This window comes from Diabrotica virgifera, chromosome 9, assembly GCF_917563875.1.
Source record: "Diabrotica virgifera virgifera chromosome 9, PGI_DIABVI_V3a".
NCBI lineage: Eukaryota > Metazoa > Arthropoda > Insecta > Coleoptera > Chrysomelidae > Diabrotica > Diabrotica virgifera.
Window position 1 is genome coordinate 172533564 of NC_065451.1, and position 18722 is coordinate 172552285.

The 18722-nt window shown below is 33.0% G+C and overlaps 1 protein-coding gene across 1 annotated transcript in view; it reads right to left on the reverse strand.

Annotated features, from left to right (window-relative positions):
* LOC126892115 (anaphase-promoting complex subunit 5) overlaps positions 1-18722 on the reverse strand; it is a 68049-nt gene that overhangs the window by 12850 nt on the left and 36477 nt on the right. Inside the window, exons 7-8 of the mRNA XM_050661589.1 lie at positions 9724-10004; positions 4923-5177 (exon numbers count right to left, since the gene is read on the reverse strand). Of these exons, the coding sequence (XP_050517546.1) occupies positions 4923-5177; positions 9724-10004 (536 nt within the window). The remainder of the gene's footprint in view (positions 1-4922; positions 5178-9723; positions 10005-18722) is intronic.

Genomic DNA, 18722 nt, shown 5'->3' on the forward strand with positions numbered 1-18722 from the left:
AGAAAGCTACAGAAATCTGAATTAAATCGATAATTTTTGATAATCTCCCGTCGTTAAGTATATTACGTCAGATGCCCGTCGTTGCTACGAAAAAATACATTCAGTGACATTAATGACAATTGTAACTATTTATAATGGGAAATAAGCCACAATATTATTAAAAAATTATTTTTATTAACGTTTCGACGTTATATGGTTGATTTCATGTAAACGAATGAACTATCTTTCAGTAAAGTCGTCCCAGGAACGCAACTCATAAATATTGGCAATATCATTTTAAAGTCTTCTACTTTAAAATGTATCATATGTATGTGAATTGCCGATATAAATGAGTCAAATTAAATAAATTATTAGAAGAATTTTTTTACTAAGCAACAATATTTTTGTTTATGTTAGTAGTATTTTGTATTTTGACAACGGCACCCGATTTGGGCGTCGAAACGTTAATAAAAATCATTTTTTAATAATATTGTGGCTTATTTCCCATTATAGATAGTTAAAATTGTAAAAATGCCACAAGAAAATAGCTTCAGAACAACATTAATGACAATTAATGTTTTAAAAATTATAAAAGTGATGACTTTCAATCGTCAAATATTTATAAAAACTGTGTGTTTAATGGTCCTTACATAAATAAATTACAATAAAATTTTGGTTTTGAACAGTTTTATTCATGAAATAATCGCAACAGATTGCACTCGACCTCTGAAATTAATATAGAATTTTTGCTCTCGTGACACTTTGACATAATTTCACTCGCCTTCGGCTCGTGAAATTAAAACTGTAAAAGTGTCACTCGGGAAAAATTCAATAATTTCAGAGCTCTTGTGCAATTACTACTGAGAATTTTTTTAAGTAGATTGTTTCTGTTTCATGACAACCGCTCATTATACTGTGACATTTTTTTGGTTTTGACAACTGTCACATTTAATAAAATGAACGAAAGTAAACGTTTTGATTCTGCATCCGTGGAAGAAATAAACATAGAAATTACAGCAAATGCAAGTAAGAATACTTTACTTAGCAACAATTCAATTTGGAAGCAATTCCAAGAATTTTGTGATGAAAGAGGTTACAAACTGGAACAAGATACATACTACTGTCCCAAAATTGGCCCTCATTTTAAAAGACTGGGCATTCAACATGAAAAGGTGTAATGGTGAAGACTATAAAGAAGCAGTGATTAAAACAATGTGGAACAAAATAGCCAAACTTATTCAAGATTTATATTATAACGAATTTAACCGAGTCATAGACCCCTTTATAGGCTATTGATTATGCACTACAGAAAGGAACTACAACGTTAACGGGCTTTTATTATTTCATATGGTCAATGAATCTCTATATATGACCGCGGAGTGCTACCATTTAAAGGGGTGCGTTTTTGAGAAATGGGTGAATTAGTCCCTGGGCACAGGTTACATTAGGGTGAGTTCTATGCACTTTTGGTACAAACACGTCTACATAAAAATTGTTCCTGGTTAAATTTCCTATCAAAATATAACTTTTTAAAGTCAATGATACTTTTTTTTACAAAAATATATTCAAAAAGAAAAAGCACAAAGAAACCCAAAAAAAAGAAATTTTGTTTTTTGTCCCATAACTTTTGTCTACGGGGATATAGGTATAAACGTTGCTTCACAGAAAAAAAACTTACATATTTTGTCTTTAAAATGATGTTTGGTATAGGTCATTAGGATTTACAGTTTTCGAAATATGATTTTTCAAAGTTCGCCGCTCACAGCAATTTTGGGCAATTTCCTTGTTATTTCGCAAATATTGTTCTGTAACTTTTTTCTATGTAAGTTTAGGCATATGCAATGGTACATGTAAGAGGAATAGAAATCAATTACCTTTAAAACGTTCTACTGTATAATGTTGTACGACTTCTTTTAAAGAGGTTATCTTTTTCAAGACTTTATACTTTTAACGAGTTTTTATATTTTTTACGATTATTTTTTAAATTCCCCATTATAACTTTTTTTCTACATAAAAACTGCGGTTGTAGGAAGATAGGAATTAGTTGTCCAATATTCTGCAAAGGGTGCATGTGCATGGGTACTAATTGTGGGAACTCTAAGGGTTTGCTCACTACGGAGAGAAATGGATTGTATCCTCGCTCCGACCCTTGCTCCCTGGTATTTATATTCGTTATATTCGTGAATTCTCGCATTTAAAATAATGTATTTATTTTACATAGCTATCGAAACTATATTATCGATCGCTATGTAAAATAAATACATTATTTTAAATGCGAGAATTCACGAATATAACGAATACAAATACCAGGGAGCAAGGGTCGGAGCGAGGATACAATCTATTGCTCTCCGTAGTGAGCACAACTTAAGATAACTGAGATGTCAGAGGAAGATAATATTGAAGCTAATGCTAACGAAGAGATGGACTTTGATTTTGAAAATTTTTTAAATGTCAACGTTTAAATAATTTTAACTAAAGTGATGTTTTCTAAGACTAATGTTTGTGTAATTTTTGTAAAAGAAATAATTTTAAATAATACAGGTAATCAAAGAATCACTCGGTTTCCATTACATATTATGTATTTAAATATAGATGATACACCATTTTAAAGAACAGAAAGTAAGCCCTCTTTATTGAGCAATATATAGTATATTCATGTACAAGAAAAAAAGTTATAATGAGAAATTTCAAAAATAATCGTAAAAAATGTAAAAAATAATATTTTTTTTATATTAGGTATTATATAATATATAATATAGTATAATATTATATTATATATAATATAATATTATTTAATATATAATATATTATACTATTATTTTATTTTTATATTATATTATAAAAAATCGTTAAAAGTATAAAACCTTGAAAAACCATAATCCTTTTAAAAAAAATCGTACAACGTTATACAGTACACCATTTTAAAGGTAATTGATTTCTATTCCTATAACATGTACCATTGCATATACCTAAAGTTACGTAGAAAAAAGTTACAGAACAATATTTGCGAAATAACAAGGAGAATTGCCCAAAATTGCTGTGAGTGGCGAACTTTGAAAAATCATATTTCGAAAACTATAAATCCTAATTACCTCTACTAAACAAAATTTTAAAGAAGAAATATGTAGATTTTTTTTCTGTAAAGCAATGTCTATACCTATATCCTCGTGGACAAAAGTTATGGGACAAAAAACAAAATTTCTTTCTTTTGGGTTTCTTTGTGCTTTTTCTTTTGAATATATTTTTGTAAAAAAAAGTATCATTGACTTTAAAAAGTGATATTTAGATAGGAAATTTAACCAGGAACAATTTTTATGTAGATATGTTTGTACCAAAAGTGCATAGAACTCACCCTAATGTAACCTGTGCCCAGGGACTAATTCATCCATTTCTCAAAAACGCACCCCTTTAAATGGTAGCACTCCGCGGTTTTTTCATATATAGATATCCATTGACCATATGAAATAATAAAACCCCGTTAACGTTGTAGTTCCTTTTATCTATCTTATTTTGAATATAATCAATAGCCTATTAAGGATGTGGAATTTAAATCCTCGCGAGATGCTAGAAACACATAGTTCTTAGTTCTCTTGTCAAGTTCTGCTGTCTTTTGTAATATACTTAATACAATAACATTAATGTTACTAAAGACTTAACTTTTGTATGTGTATATTAACAAATAATCTTACGAATATCATACGACAGTAAGAATAAATAAGAAAATAATGCTTCATTTTTACTCAAATTTGTTGTCATTAGGCAATAGCCACTCGAGCCCTGCGGGCTCTCGTGTCTATTGCCAGACAACAAATTTTCGAAAAACTGTCGCATTATTTTTAATTTATTCTCACTCTCTTGTGATATTATACCCGATAATTTTTGATAATTTCCCGTCATCAAGTATATTACGTCAGATGCCCTTCGTTGCTACGAAAAAAATACATTCACTGACATTAATGACAATTAATGTTTTAAAAATTATAAAAGTGATGACTTTCAACCGTCAAATTAATATTTATAACTGTTTGTTTAATTGTACTAATTTGTACTTACATAAATAAATTACAATAAAATTTTGGTTTTGAACAGTTTTATTCATGAAATAATCGCAACAAATTGCACTCGATCTCTAAAATTAATATATTATTAATATAGAATTTTAGAGCTCTTGTGCAATTACTACTGAAAATTCAAATTCATATTTAAACTTTTAAACAGTCGGTATCTCAGAAACTAGCAATATTTGTTACAGAATCATCATATTTTGATCATTCTATAATTTGTTACATTATCTACATTTCAGAGATTGGGCATTCTTAACGAATCACCCTGTATTGTAATGCCAGTATAAATGGACAGCCAAGTCTGACGTCACAAATGTCACAAAATTGGGAGGAGCTTATATTGACTCCAAACAGTTTTGTTTGTAACGTTAAATGGTCATACATAAGGAATTTTTCATTTATGTGCTTTGTGTGGTAAAATAGGACTTCATTTAGGTATTTCGTTAAAGAAACGTGTTAATTAAGAGATTTTTATTCGTTTTTGCTCAGGTGGTTTTTATTCCTTAGTGGTTGAAAATAAACATAACCTCAAAACTGTTTACGTTCTTATCATTGCATTAAATTAACTCACCTGGGCAAAAACGAATAAAAATCTCTTAACTGACACGTTTCTTTAACTAAATACCTAAATGAAAAATCTTATTTTGTCACACAAACCACGTAAACAATAAATGAAAAATTCCTTATGAGTGTTTAACCTCATAAACAAAATTGTTTGGAAAAATAAAAATCAATGGGAAAATCCCAATAGTTTGGAGTCAAATATAAAATATAAGCTCCTCCCAATTTTGTGAGGTCAAGACTTAGGATGTCCATTTGAACACCTGATCGAAGACGTACAACCAATATTTAACATCAAAACGGTACATAATCTCTTACCTGTCACTAAATTTGTACGTATTATCATTCTCGTACTGGTTAAGTAAAGTTTCAACGTAAGTATCAGCTTGTACGTAGTTCCTTTGATAGAAATGTACCTCTCCCAGTCTCAGATACCCCTCCCACTTATCAAACACCATGATCTTTTGAGCAGCAGCTTCGGCTTCTTCAAATTGCTCATGATACAGAGACATTTGGTAGAGGAACATGTTCTCGCAGAGTTTCCAAATGACGGAGTGCGGTTCATTGGGAAATCTGAAACAAAAATAGTGCAATTAGGATATTTGTTTAAAAGAGTAACGAAAACGAAAAATACTAACTGTTCAATAAGATGTGCAGTTCGATAAGAAAAACACAATTTTATGGTTTGAAATACACTTTATTATTCAGTATGGTCTCCCTGAACATGAATACAGTAAAACCTCGATATAACGGACTATTTGGGGGGACGGGATGTCCGTTAAAGCCGAAAGTCCGTTGTATAAAAATAGGTTTAAAATCATTCAAAAAATGTTTTTTTGAAGTTATACTTCTTTACGATCGATATGAGGGTGAATTTTTATATGTTAAAACCTACGATCCCGGCGCATGCGCATTATAACTTTGTTCTGATTGGATGTTCAAATGACATGTCAAAAATTATTCAATATGTCGGCTGTGGCAAAGCTGTGGTTTGATTATTTATGGTTGTTGCGTTTTGAAATTTGTGTGAAAAGAAACAACAAACAAAAGTTAGTTCATACTTATACTGCCTTTTTAAATAGTTTTCATATATATTTTTGGACTTTTGGACTATTTGGACAAGGACTCATTCTAATTTGGTAAGTAGTTTTTATTATAATCATATTGTAATTATACATTTGGATTAGGTTGGAATAAATTTATTTTCTCAAGAATGGGGATTTTAGAGAGAAATCCGAAATTAGGTCCGATTTTTATTTTTAAATTATGATTTTTTGGCGTAGATTTATTTATCTAGTAGGTACGTAATGCTTTGATTTACATGCTTAATTTGATTACCAACAAAAGTTCTACCAATCTTCATCTAATATATTGTTTTCTTACTGTTTTGTTATATTTTAATATTTTCTTCCACAAAAATCAAACTACATAATTTGATTTAAATTCAGAATAACTGTCAAACAGTAAAACGTTCAGTTGACCTATTTTTCCGCATGACAAATAATGAGCAATTGGATGAGTGAGTCTAGACTTCCATTACGAATCAAAGCGTCCCCAAATTCGCGGGTTCGAATCCCGAGGCAAGTTTTTATTTTTTTATGCATTTTATGATTGTAAGTATATTTATTATATAATTTTTTTTTCAGAAAATGCGTATTTAAAATTTTTGCCAACAATTATTATCGTTCAGAAATCATTTTTTCTTTGTGGCATTTTTCAATGTGTTTGTGTGCGTTTTATTCTTTTATTTTTTAAAATTTTTGGTATTGTCTTAATAAAATTTTTGGAAAGTAGTAAGTATTAAAATTAGTTTAATATTTAAATAAAATATAAATAAACTGTTTAAAGTACATTATATCAATTTCGTTAAAATCACATAATATGTAATAGAAGTATAACTTCTTACGTGCGTACAAAGTACACACACATTCTTTTTTTTTTAATTATGTAGGTACTGTATTTACATGCAGGGTACAAATCTGTAAGTTAAAAAAGGAATACAGTTTTGTTCGCTACCTTTTTACTTTTCTACTTCATCTAAAAACTTTCTGCAACTGGTTGACAAAATTTTTCACTGATTCATGGGTTGAATAAGCGATGTATTTTTTGGCAAAACATACAATTAAAGTTGCCATCTTCTGAATTTAAAATCCTTTCAGGGGGATCAGCAGGAGCTTTCTCTAAAATCAATAAACATTTTACATCTTTAGGCGGTATTACCAGTTTCTTCTCTGGAAATTTTCTTACTGCGGGTACAAATCCTTTAAAAACCAATTTTTGAAAATATCTCTGGTGAACCATGCCCTATTAGAGATATAATATGAAACGAGCAGATGATGCCTTTTGATGATTATATCTTTGACAACACTAGATTTACCAACAATTACAGTAGTCAATCCATGCGATCCATCGGCGTTAGCACAAAGCAGTGCCGAGACATCCTATTCTTGTTGTTTTTCCTTCTAGAATTCGATTTTTCATATTTTTTTGCATTCAAATTTTTTTACATATGATCTGATTTTTTGTCCGTTATATGCGAAGTCCGTTAAATAGAGGTCCGTTCTATCGAGGTTTTACTGTACACTTGTTCCAACGAGATTGCAATTTTATAAATTCCATCCCTGTGCGCTTATTCTTGAATCGAGAGAAAATTTTACTCCCCACTACGCCAACTCGCTTTTCTACTCCTTCATAATTTCTCTCCATTTTAAAAAGCCGTATTCTTGAATAGAGGGAGTAAAAAGGGATGAGAGAAACTGCGAACAGTGTTGCCGGATTGTTGTTGAAAATTTGAACCAATCACAACAGTTAAATTTTGACAAATGACAATGACATGTTACCGTCAACTGTCAACCTGATCATTTGTTTTTGTTTACATGATTTTTCGACTTCAACAAGCAAAAAAGAAATAAATATATTATGTAGTTTTTCTGAAGAGTGTAGAGTAATATCTGAATATTTCCTAAATACATCTCTTGGCTAGTTGTTTTGATTGTGACTTTCAATTTATTTGCATATACATGCTGTGACAGTATTTTATTTCTTTGTTGAGGTTTCTCAAACTCAACATTAAACTGTGCTTAAACCAGCCTTTATTATATCTTTCTGTATATACACAACGTTGACGTGTGTACACGGTTGGTGCACAGTATGGTTTAAGCACAGTTTAATGTTGAGTTTGAGAAACCTCAACAAAGAAATAAAATAAGGTGCAAAGCTGGTAAACAATACTACTGTCACAGCATGTATATGCAAATAAATTGAAAGCCACAATCAAAACAACTAGCCAAGAGATGTATTTAGGAAATACTCAGATATTACTCTACACTCTTCAGAAAAACTACATAATATATTTATTTCTTTTTTGCTTGTCGAATCACGTAAACAAAAACAAATGATCAGGTTGACAGTTGACGGTATCATGTCATTGTCATTTGCCAATATTTAACTATTGTGATTGGTTCAAATTTTCAACAACAATCCGGCAACATTGTTCGCAGTTTCTCTCATCCCTTTTTACTCCCTCGATTCAAGAATACAGCTTTTTAAAATCGAGAGAAATTATGAAGGAGTAGAAAAGCGAGTTGGCGTAGTGGGGAGTAAAATTTTCTCTCGTATCTTGTAAACGGTAGGGAATAAAAATTTGATATTTTGCAGTTATGTATAACTTTACACACCCTATAAAAATAGCTATTAAAATGACAGTGTTGCCATTTAAGAAAATCAACGATGATGTCATATCTCTAAATTGGGACACCCTGTATACATTATTATTGTATGTAAAAATTTAGATTTGAAATACTAATCGACAGATTTGAGCATTTTTCAAAAAAAAAAACAGTATTTGAACTATTGAATTTACTCCAAATTACAGACTCACTCTGTATGTTCTGTCGTTATTGAATGTTTAGTTAAAAGGAAACTTCATTGGAAGTTCTCCCTACTTGACCATTAGGTCATACATAAACATACATTTGACTTATCGTTCCAAAGAAAGGAACATATTGTTAAAACAAATGGGATTAAATAAAAAAATTTAGCAAGAAATCAACGAAAAATTCATGTAAGTATTCATCAATTTGTCAAAATCTTTGAAATTTATTTATTGGAATAAAGTTCGTATAAAGTTGAGGTGTTAGACAAGGATGCGTGTTGTCACCTGACTTATTTAACATTTATGGTGAACATGTCATGAGGATGGTTTTAGAAGGATGGGCCGGTGGAGTAACAGTAGCTGGTAGGAAAATCTCCAACTTAAGATTTGCTGATGACACTACACTTATAGCAGCAAATGAGCAAGACATGTTTGATTTCCTGCGAAGAGTTGAGTACGAAAGTAATAAAGTTGGTCTGAAAATCAATAAAGCTAAGACAAAAATAATGGTGGTCGACAGATTCGACACTATTCAACTGACTAACATGTTACAGGAATACCAGATAGTAAACACCTTTGTCTATCTCGGGTCTAGTATAACTAACGATGGTAACTGTGAAGCAGAAGTTCGGAGACGTATTGGTATAGCAAAAAATGCGATGAGTCGCCTAACTAAAGTTTGGAAAGACAGATCTATCTCTCAAAATATCAAGATGAGACTGGTGAATGCCATTGTATTCTCAATATTTCTATACGGAGCAGAGACTCGGACTCTTCGCGCATGCGAGCGCCAAAAAATTGATGCCTTTGAAATGTGGTGCTGGAGAAGAATGCTGCACATACCTTGGACAGCTCATAGGACAAACGTTTCCATTCTAAATCAACTCAAGATTAAAAAAAGGCTGTCCACAATATGTCTGCAACGAATTTTGCAATTCTTTGGTAACGTGGTTCCCAGAGGTGACGACAGTTTGGAGAAATTAATTGTTTCTGGAAACGTTCCGGGGAGAAGATCAAGAGGACGATCACTAACAAGATGGTCCTACCAAATAAAGAATTCAGCTGGAAACTCATTCTGCGAAGCTCTTAGAGCAGCTGAAAATAGAGACCAATGGAGACACATTGTTAGGAATATTGGAAGAAATCACGATCCTCAGTAATGGGGAAACGACAAGAGAGAGAGAGAGAGAGAGAGAGAGAGAATGTTGATTTCCGTGTAGTAGATATCTAAAATATGAAACTTACCTTGATTTAGCAAAATTCAAGACACAATGACCCAACGTATACTCGCCTTCAACCATTAGATTATTGGCAATATTACACACTGCAAGGCAGAATCCTTCTCCATAGTAACCTTTACTAGGCGTAAGAGAGTCCATGTTTTGGTAAAGTAGGAGCTGGCTCCAAAGAGAGCACATCTCGTTTTTGCCATAGAGCTGCCACAGGGATGCTTTCATTGCATAATTGTTTGATGTGAGGTCCTTGTAGTTGTGTTGGCAGTTTAACATATCACTTCGGCCTAAAGTCTGTAAAAAAACAAATACCAGGAGTAAACTTTTTATTTAATCAAATTTTAAACATGTAACTACGCCACTGAACTCATCATCAAACATGTAACTATGTCAGAGAACAAGTATAAGATCCAGAGGAACAATCGAGTGAATTTAAAAACCAAGTTAACGAAATCTCCACAAACAATGATTATATGGTTCTTTTCATGAGCATTTTTCAGTGCGTCACAAATAATAGAAAAAAAGGTTAGTCCGTGATAAATACACATTTATGACATTTATTCTAACATGACATTTTAGTTAAATCTGACAGTTGTCACATTTTATTTGCAATTTGGTATAAAAACAAATCAATTGTGTTTATTGCATTTATAAAATAGTATTTTCTTTGATTTGTATAGTCTTATAAATTGTACAGATTAAATTTTTTTTATGTAGAATAATATAATAATATTTAATATTATATTATTAGCGCCATCTATTGACAACTAGATTAAATGTTATAAATGCCACCGACGAAATGTAATCAGCGACGTGCGTTTTATCTGTCACATACAATTTAATGCGTTAGAGAAAAATCGAAAAACTGTGACGCACTGAAAAATGCTCATGAAAAGAACCATAGAAGTAGTTTAATCAAAATAAATAAATTGATGAAAGAAGACATCTTGAAATTGATGGAACAACATAGACTTATAAACTCGAATGAAACAGAATATAGACATATATCTTCTTCTTAAGGTGCCTTCTCCATTACTGAAGGTTGGCTATAATTACAGCAAACTGCTCTCTATCTTGAGCGGTTCTTAGTATCGAATGTGTGTCCATGCCTGTTCAGTCTCTTACATTCTTCAGCCAGAAGCGTTTTCTTCTTCCTGGACCTCTTCTTCCTTCCATTTTCCCTTCCATTATGAGTCGCCAAAAGTTGTATCTTTCTCTTCTGTAAATCTGTCCTAGATAACTCGTTTTTTTGTTTTTTACAATAGTTAGGAGTTCTTTCTCAGTCCCCATTCTTCTCAGCACCTCGTTGTTGGTCACGTGCTCTGTCCAAGAGATCTTCAGCATCCTTCGAAAAACCGATATCCAACGATAAGTTAGAGTTTATTAGGATTTTTTTCATTCTTCGAAAAGCAGACCTAGCATACTCTATACGAGCACGTAAAGGGTGTTCCATAATGAAATTTAGTTTTCAAATGAACCTTATGCCTACCCTGTGCAATTGTATGAAGTCGTACCACTACCACAGTATAAAGAGGTTCCACAGTAGAACCACTCTCCGAAAAATTGGAAGTAAAATCTTTCAACGCGCAGAGCGACTGCGCATATTTCCTAGTCGCCCCAGAACTATTCTTCGATTGCCACTCGCGTAGAAACGTACGGGTTAACAGTGCCGTATTCTGCTTAAACTGAGTTAGTTTTGTGAATAATCGTTAGTATTGTGAAGTTGAACATTAGTAAAATTTGAAGTGGTATTAGTCGGTGTTCAGCGAAAATGTGCCAGAACAATTCAAAAAATTGTAACTACAGTTTTTTCCGATTTCCCAAGGGAGCTGATAGGTACGTATATAATTTTGAATTAGCTTATTTAACCACCTTAACAGAATAGCATCAATTATTATTGGAAATAGTAAAATGTTACGTGCAGTTTTTTAAATACTTCAGATACAATAATTATGTTTACAACGAGGAAATATTTTCCAAAGATTTTTTGAGATATATGTTTATATACATAAATTCGGGTTCAAAACGTCCTCCAACGTTGTCCGATGCCTTGTTGCCAATCTTCTATCACTGCAATTTTCATCTTCTAATCCTCGTACACTCATTGATCGTCTTACTCCTTGTATCCACGTCGTTCTTGGCCTTCTTCTTTTCCTGTTGTTTGTAGGTATCCATTTCATAATTTTCTTTAGCAGTCTCTCCTCCCCCATTCTCTGAACATGTCCGTACCACGTTAATTGTTTCTTCTCAATGCATCTATGACCGTTTCCTGTAAATTAATTCTTGGCTTTACTTACTCATTTCTAACCCGGTCCAATCTCGATGGTCTACTTGATGTTCTTAGGGCGTCCATCTCGGTAGCTTCTATTTTACTTTTTTGGTGTTCCTTTATTTTCCATGTTTCGGATCCGTATACCAATGTGCTCTTAATCAGGGTGTTGTATATTTTCATTTTTCTTTGTTTCCCTATCTCGGTACTCCACAAAACTCCGTTCAATGATTTAATTATATCTCTAATTATCGTTCTTTCTTTATTTATTCTGCTCTTAATTTCTGCATCGTCTGTATCTTCTTTGTTGAAATTAATTCCCAAATACTTATATTTATCACAGCTAGTTATTTTCTGATTATTGTCAAATATCATATCAGTTAAATCATCACCTGGGCATACATATTGTGTTTTTTCTACATTCACCTGCATATTATGTTATATATTTATGAAAGTTAATAATAGCCGGAAAATTTAGTGTTGTCTAAATAGTAAGTAAATTTAATTTATTTTCAGAGCACGAAATTGGGCAATGTTGTGCCAGAGAGAAGATTTGTTAAACAAGAAAACAAACATAAATTTGAACAGATCATGCAGTGTGCATTTTGAAAATAGTATGTTTTCAAACAAAGCTCGGAACAGCTTGTGTAAAAACGCAGTACTACGTTTATTTCCTTCAATAGAAGACAGTCCAAACCAACATTTGAATGTTGATCAAGGTGAGTTTATATGTTTGAAAGCTGAAATTTCCATGTAAACCTAAGAATCTTCTGCTATTTATATTGTTGACGTACAGATTTGTTGCATTGTAGTATTGCAATAAATTATAGCTTGTTTACTATGTAAACAACTTTTTTTATCTTTATATTTATCTTTAAATAACTTTTTTATCTGTAAATACCAAGCAGCCTCTTGAAATCTATCTGCTCTATACAAAAATATTTAAGCGGAATTTTGACGTGGAAATACCACAGTAAACTGTGGAAATGGAGATACCATATATTGTCGAAATAAAAGACGGTATGCAACTTTCTAAGAAATTATAATCCATTTCCTGCTATTCTCTTTGCTATTTCTATTGTTGGAATACAAAGTTGTTGGATTAAGATTTGTTGAATATTTTTGATTTCAAAATAACAAAAGGCTTCCTTGTACTTTAAAAAAATAATTCAGCTTGGTAATAAAAATTAAATGTTGTAGATTGTAGATATTTTATGTGTAATATGACACTTTCTTCATATAAGACAACCTATAAACTTCTGTTGTAGATGATGAAAATAGTTTTGATCCAGTAAATTAGGAACAACGGGAAGAATTAGCTACCGTACCGCTAGGTGGAGAGGACAGCGACGTTGTTCTACAAAAAAATCAACAAACTCAAACTTTGGAAAGTGTATCGACCTATAGCACTAAAAAAAACAAGCTAAGAAAGACTATAAAGCAATTGCCAAACAAGAATTTTCGATTAAAAAAAATTGTAAAAACTACAAGATTCTGGAAAACCCGATTATCGTAAAAACGTTACATTGGAAAATTATAAATCACTAAACGGATAAATTTTGTTCTGCCAATAAAAATTTAGCTAATTTTATTAATATTCAATATATGTACAATAATAATATGTACAATATATTAAAAACCATTGAGATTTAAAACTTGCGCAATACCCTTGAAATATAAACATTGAATTGTAATATTGTTTTTCATTTATTAAACCCTTTGTTTTTGTAATATTAACATTTAGTAAGAACATCTGGACAGTTAAATATGGAAAGCCGCATTTTTTATTTTAATAAAGAATACTAGTAGGCCCAGAAAGTTTTAGTACGGCTCTGTAAGGTTAACCAAAGGAGCGTGCGGCCTCCTACTGCATCACCACTGGTGAATTACCAATTTCGTACTTTGCCGGTGTTACGTCTTGAGATCAAAGCGCCGACAGATGAGTGGTTTTACTGTGGAACCTCTATATACTGTGCCACTACTGTCGCCATGTAGAATCGTGCGGATTTGTAGAGAATTCATTGTCAGTAGCCATGGCCATAGGCTGGTAACTCTTATGGGACTGACAGGCCCCTGAAATCTGAAATTTGTACCGACTAACGACAAGAGATGGCGCAGCAAAGGTTCTTGTCTGCGCAATACCAACAAGCAACAAGTACACGTTCGGCAGTGTTGCCAGGGCTACAGAAATTTCGGTAAGTCTTCCGAAGTTGGCTCCAGTTTACCGATATACCGAAATGAAACAAAAATCCACGGATATTTAATTTAATGATATAGAAACTCAAAAAATCTACCCAAAAAATGTCATATTCGATGTCATGTTCATTAAAAAAAATCCGATGTCATATTCATCGTTAGCGACCTCAAAAACCCTCGAGTAATTATTTTTGACTAATTTTTTAATAAATTTTTCTGAAATCTCCACAAGACGAAGTAAATAGTAGGTATCCTGGGCACCAGGTACTCCGGAGATCACTTTCGACGTCATATTCGTTTTCATCGACCCCAAAAACCTCCCGAGTAACAAAATTGAACTCATTGGCGCCGATAATTGAAGAGTTTTGAATTTTTTTATTGTCTGTTTGAGATGCACTTTAATAATGTATTTTTTGTATGCAGTTTTTCAATATTATATCATGGCTCGGAGTCACAAAGTTTCCTGGCGCATTCACGAATCGAATGCAAAAAGAATTATTAAGATCCGTCTTGTCGTTTTTTTTTTCGGAGGTTCAGTGCTTTATCGCTTCGAGCTTTCACTAACCTGACACTGGCAACACTGTGTAAGTGTGTACGCCTACGCCATTTTCATTGGAAATTTTTCGAGTGATGAGTGGTGTGGTATAATTATTATTTGTGATTAAGAGTTTTTGTGATAATAATTGTGTGTTTTATTGTTGGTTTTACATAAATAATTATGGTTGTTAACTGTTGCGTTAATGGTTGTAATCCATGATACTATAAAGAACATAAATAACAACACGTTATTTATAGTATCATGGTTGTAATAATTATTGCAAAAGGATAAGGTACATATTACATAGATATTTTTTATATTATAATAATTTATAGACACTACAGAATAGCCACTTGTTTAACCAACTACATTTAAATATGTACATGTAATCAATGTTTATAAAAAAATAAAGTAGAAAAAAACCAACGTTTGTTTTATTTGTGTAGTAAAATTGACGAGTGGCCTAACTGATTTTAACATTACTTTACATAATCAAAGAAAATGATCAGAAGCTATCAATGTTCGATTGTTTTAGTAATTGTATGTTGACCAATAATGATTCTTGGTCAACATAAAACTACTAAAACAATCGGACATTGTTAGCTTCTGATCATTTTCTTTGATTATGTAAAGTAACGTTAAAATCAGTTAGGCCCTCTGGCTCTCATTGCCTTAATTAATCTTTATATTTGAAGAAACCTTCTTTTTTAAAAAGGTGTTGCTGGACTAAGGCCACTAGGCGGCGCTGTGGACCATTGTCCAGAAATCACCTACACAGTTTCCTATCTATTCCGGTATATATATATATTCTTTATCTATGGCCATGGCGCAGTGGTCGGGTGAAGAACGCGCTTATATGCTGGAGGCATACTTTAAAGGCGATGATTCATTCACCATAGCTCGTCGTCGGTTTTGTGAACACAATAACATTCACCGCATAGCTGATGCACCATCAGCTCCCTTAGTAAAATTGTGGGTGAATAAATTCCGTGAAACTGGTTCTGCGACAAATAGGGAGCCCTCTGGTCGGACAAAACGTGTTAGAACACCTGCGAATATTCACAGAGTCGAACGAGCTGTAAATCAAAATCCTAGAAAATCACTTCGGAAACATGCACATGAACTAAATTTATCCCGCACTAGTTTGCACCGTATTTTACACCAAGATCTTCACTTTCATCCTTATAAAATTCAGATAACCCAACTTTTGAAGCCGACAGACTACGAAAAGAGGCGCATCTTCTGCGAAACCACAATGAACCAGTTTTGGGATGATGGAGGTGTGGACAACATTATTTTCAGTGACGAAGCACACTTCCATTTAGATGGAAATGTCAATAAGCAGGATTCGCGATACTGGGCTAATGAGAATCCACGACAATTACACCAGAAGCAACTCCATTCTAAAAAAGTGACCGTGTGGTGTGGCATGTCTGCACACGGAATAATTGGGCCATATTTCTTCGAAGATCCAAATGAACGCAATGTAAGTGTAACCAGCGAGCGGTACCTGCACCAGCACCAAGCTATCTCCTTCTCTGGTTATGACATTCAAAAGTCGTTGCAAACCCTCAGCACTATTCTCCGTTAATTTTATTCCTTCTTCAATATTTTCAAGGACATTTTGAAAGATCTTTTTGGACTATATATTAAATAATAGTGGAGAAAGTTCACAGTCCTGACGAACTCCTCTTTTATTAGCATTTCTGCTGATAGACGATTGTCTATTTTGATTGACGCCATTTGATCCCAATATAGGTTTTTAATAAGGTCCACATTGTTATGGTCTATACCATGTTGCGTTACGGTTTCTATGAGTTATGTGTGTTTTACTTGATCAAACGCTTTTTCGTAGTCGATAAAACAGAGAAACACGTATTTTCGCTGATCTCTGATACGACATATACAGAGAAGAATTAAAAGGGAGATAAAATTAGCAACAGAAAAATGGATGAGAAAAAGGTGCAACGAGATGGAGGATGTGATATCTTGTAACGGGTGCAAGGGTCATTAGTATTTTCTAATCACTGACTCTCGCTAAGCACTATATGTTAGATTCGTTAAATTCATATTTGTTTATCAAAGAATCGTAAGTTTTTCACAGATCTTTCGTATTACGTAATTCATTCTTGATTCTCACGAACGTCGAATGTATAATCTGTTTCTACGCAGAATGTGACGTAGTTGTTTATGAGTGTCTCAGTTTCGTTCGCTGCAGTGGCGTAGCATAGTGGGGCGGTAGGGGCGGCCCGCCCCGGGCGGCACTTTTTAGGGGGCGGCAAAATTTAACCAACATTCGCCAACATATCATCGGACAAATAAAAAAGGCTAAGTTTTATTCAATTATATCCTACAGCACTCCAGATCTTTCTCATAAAGATCAAACAAGTCAGGTATTAAGATACATAGTAATTGAAAATCAGGAAGTAAAAGTAATGGAATCCTTTATATATAATAATTTCATTGAAACTAAAGACAAAGCTACTGAAGAAATTTTAAAGATGATTTTGGACAAGATTGAAGCTGATGGCCTAGATATAAGCAACTGTAAAGGCCAAGCATATGATAATGCTGCTGTTATGGCTGAATAGTATTCAGGAGTTCAGCAAAGAATTCAAGAAATAAACCCTAAAGCTGAATTCGTACCTTGCTCAAATCATTCGTTAAACCTAGTTTGTTTACACGCTGCCTCAGTTGAGGTGGATTCAGTAACTTTTTTCGGCACTTTAGAAAGTTGCTATTCTTTTTTCCTCATCAACACATCCTTGGGAAGTTATAAGAGCAGCTACAGGCAAAAGCTTAAAAAGGGTTCCAGACATGCTGTGGAGTGCAAGAGGCGATGCTGTAAATGTGACATGGCATCATTACACACACATTCTCATCACTTTGGGAAAACTGACAGAGGCAGGTGAAAGCAGAAAGCTTAAACACTAGGACATATGCAGGTGCTTTACTAGTTTCGATGCAGTCACTTTCCTTTCTTTGTTTTTTGGGCCTGTGGCCACTGGTGCTACATGAAGTGAATGATGCACAAACATATTTACAAACAAGGGGACTTGACATAAGATCGTGTGCTTAGAAAGTAAATGCTTTGCAGATGATATTGACAGAGAAAAGAGAGGAATGGGCAAATGGCGCTGTAGGTTATGCAAAAAATATATGTGAAGAACTTGGAAAATACATAAAACCTCGGAGGTGCATAACAAGAAAGCATATTTTGGACGACAGAACTAGAGATGCTAACTTGTCTTGTGAAAATAAGTTGAGACGAAAGCTGTTTTCTTCGTTAGATAGTTATTGTAGAAATTCGTGATCCAGAAAACACTGAATGTAATCTAGACTACGCATCTGACGAAATTGATGAGCAGGATTTCAAGCTGGAAAGACTTCGACTGCGGACTTTTGTTGCTGCTACAGGCATCGAAAATAAAATTAAGTAATGCAGACTCACTTGAATTATTTAAATTTATTGTTAAATCCTAGCTAGACGATACTCTGGCCAATATTTTAATAAAGTTCCGAATATTTTTCACAGTTGCTATAAGCACTGCCAGCTATGAGAGAAGTTTTTCAAAATTGAAGTTGATTAAAAATTGAATCTATTTAATCTTGTCGATCGTCAACGTGTACCTATCCTTAAGTGATAGGTACCTAAGTTATATCAATGTATCTAATTGGTTAAAGCAAAAGAATTTTTGTATTAATAAACGTGATTGTAAAACTTAGATAAACTTTTTTATTTAAAATCTAACCGGTATAATGCAAAATAATGATGACTGTTTTCGCCGAAAAGTTCTCTATAATTAATGTATTTAATGTATAGTATTATACATTAAATTAAAATACCTAAATAAGAGGGCGGCAAAATTGTCTTTCGCCCCGGGCAGCCGACACTCACGCTACGCCACTGGTAAGCTTACCGTCAAAGAAATCGGGATCATAAATTATTTTATAATGAGTTGTTGACGACGATTAGACTCTGGAATGTCGATAACTGCCCCTGACTTGT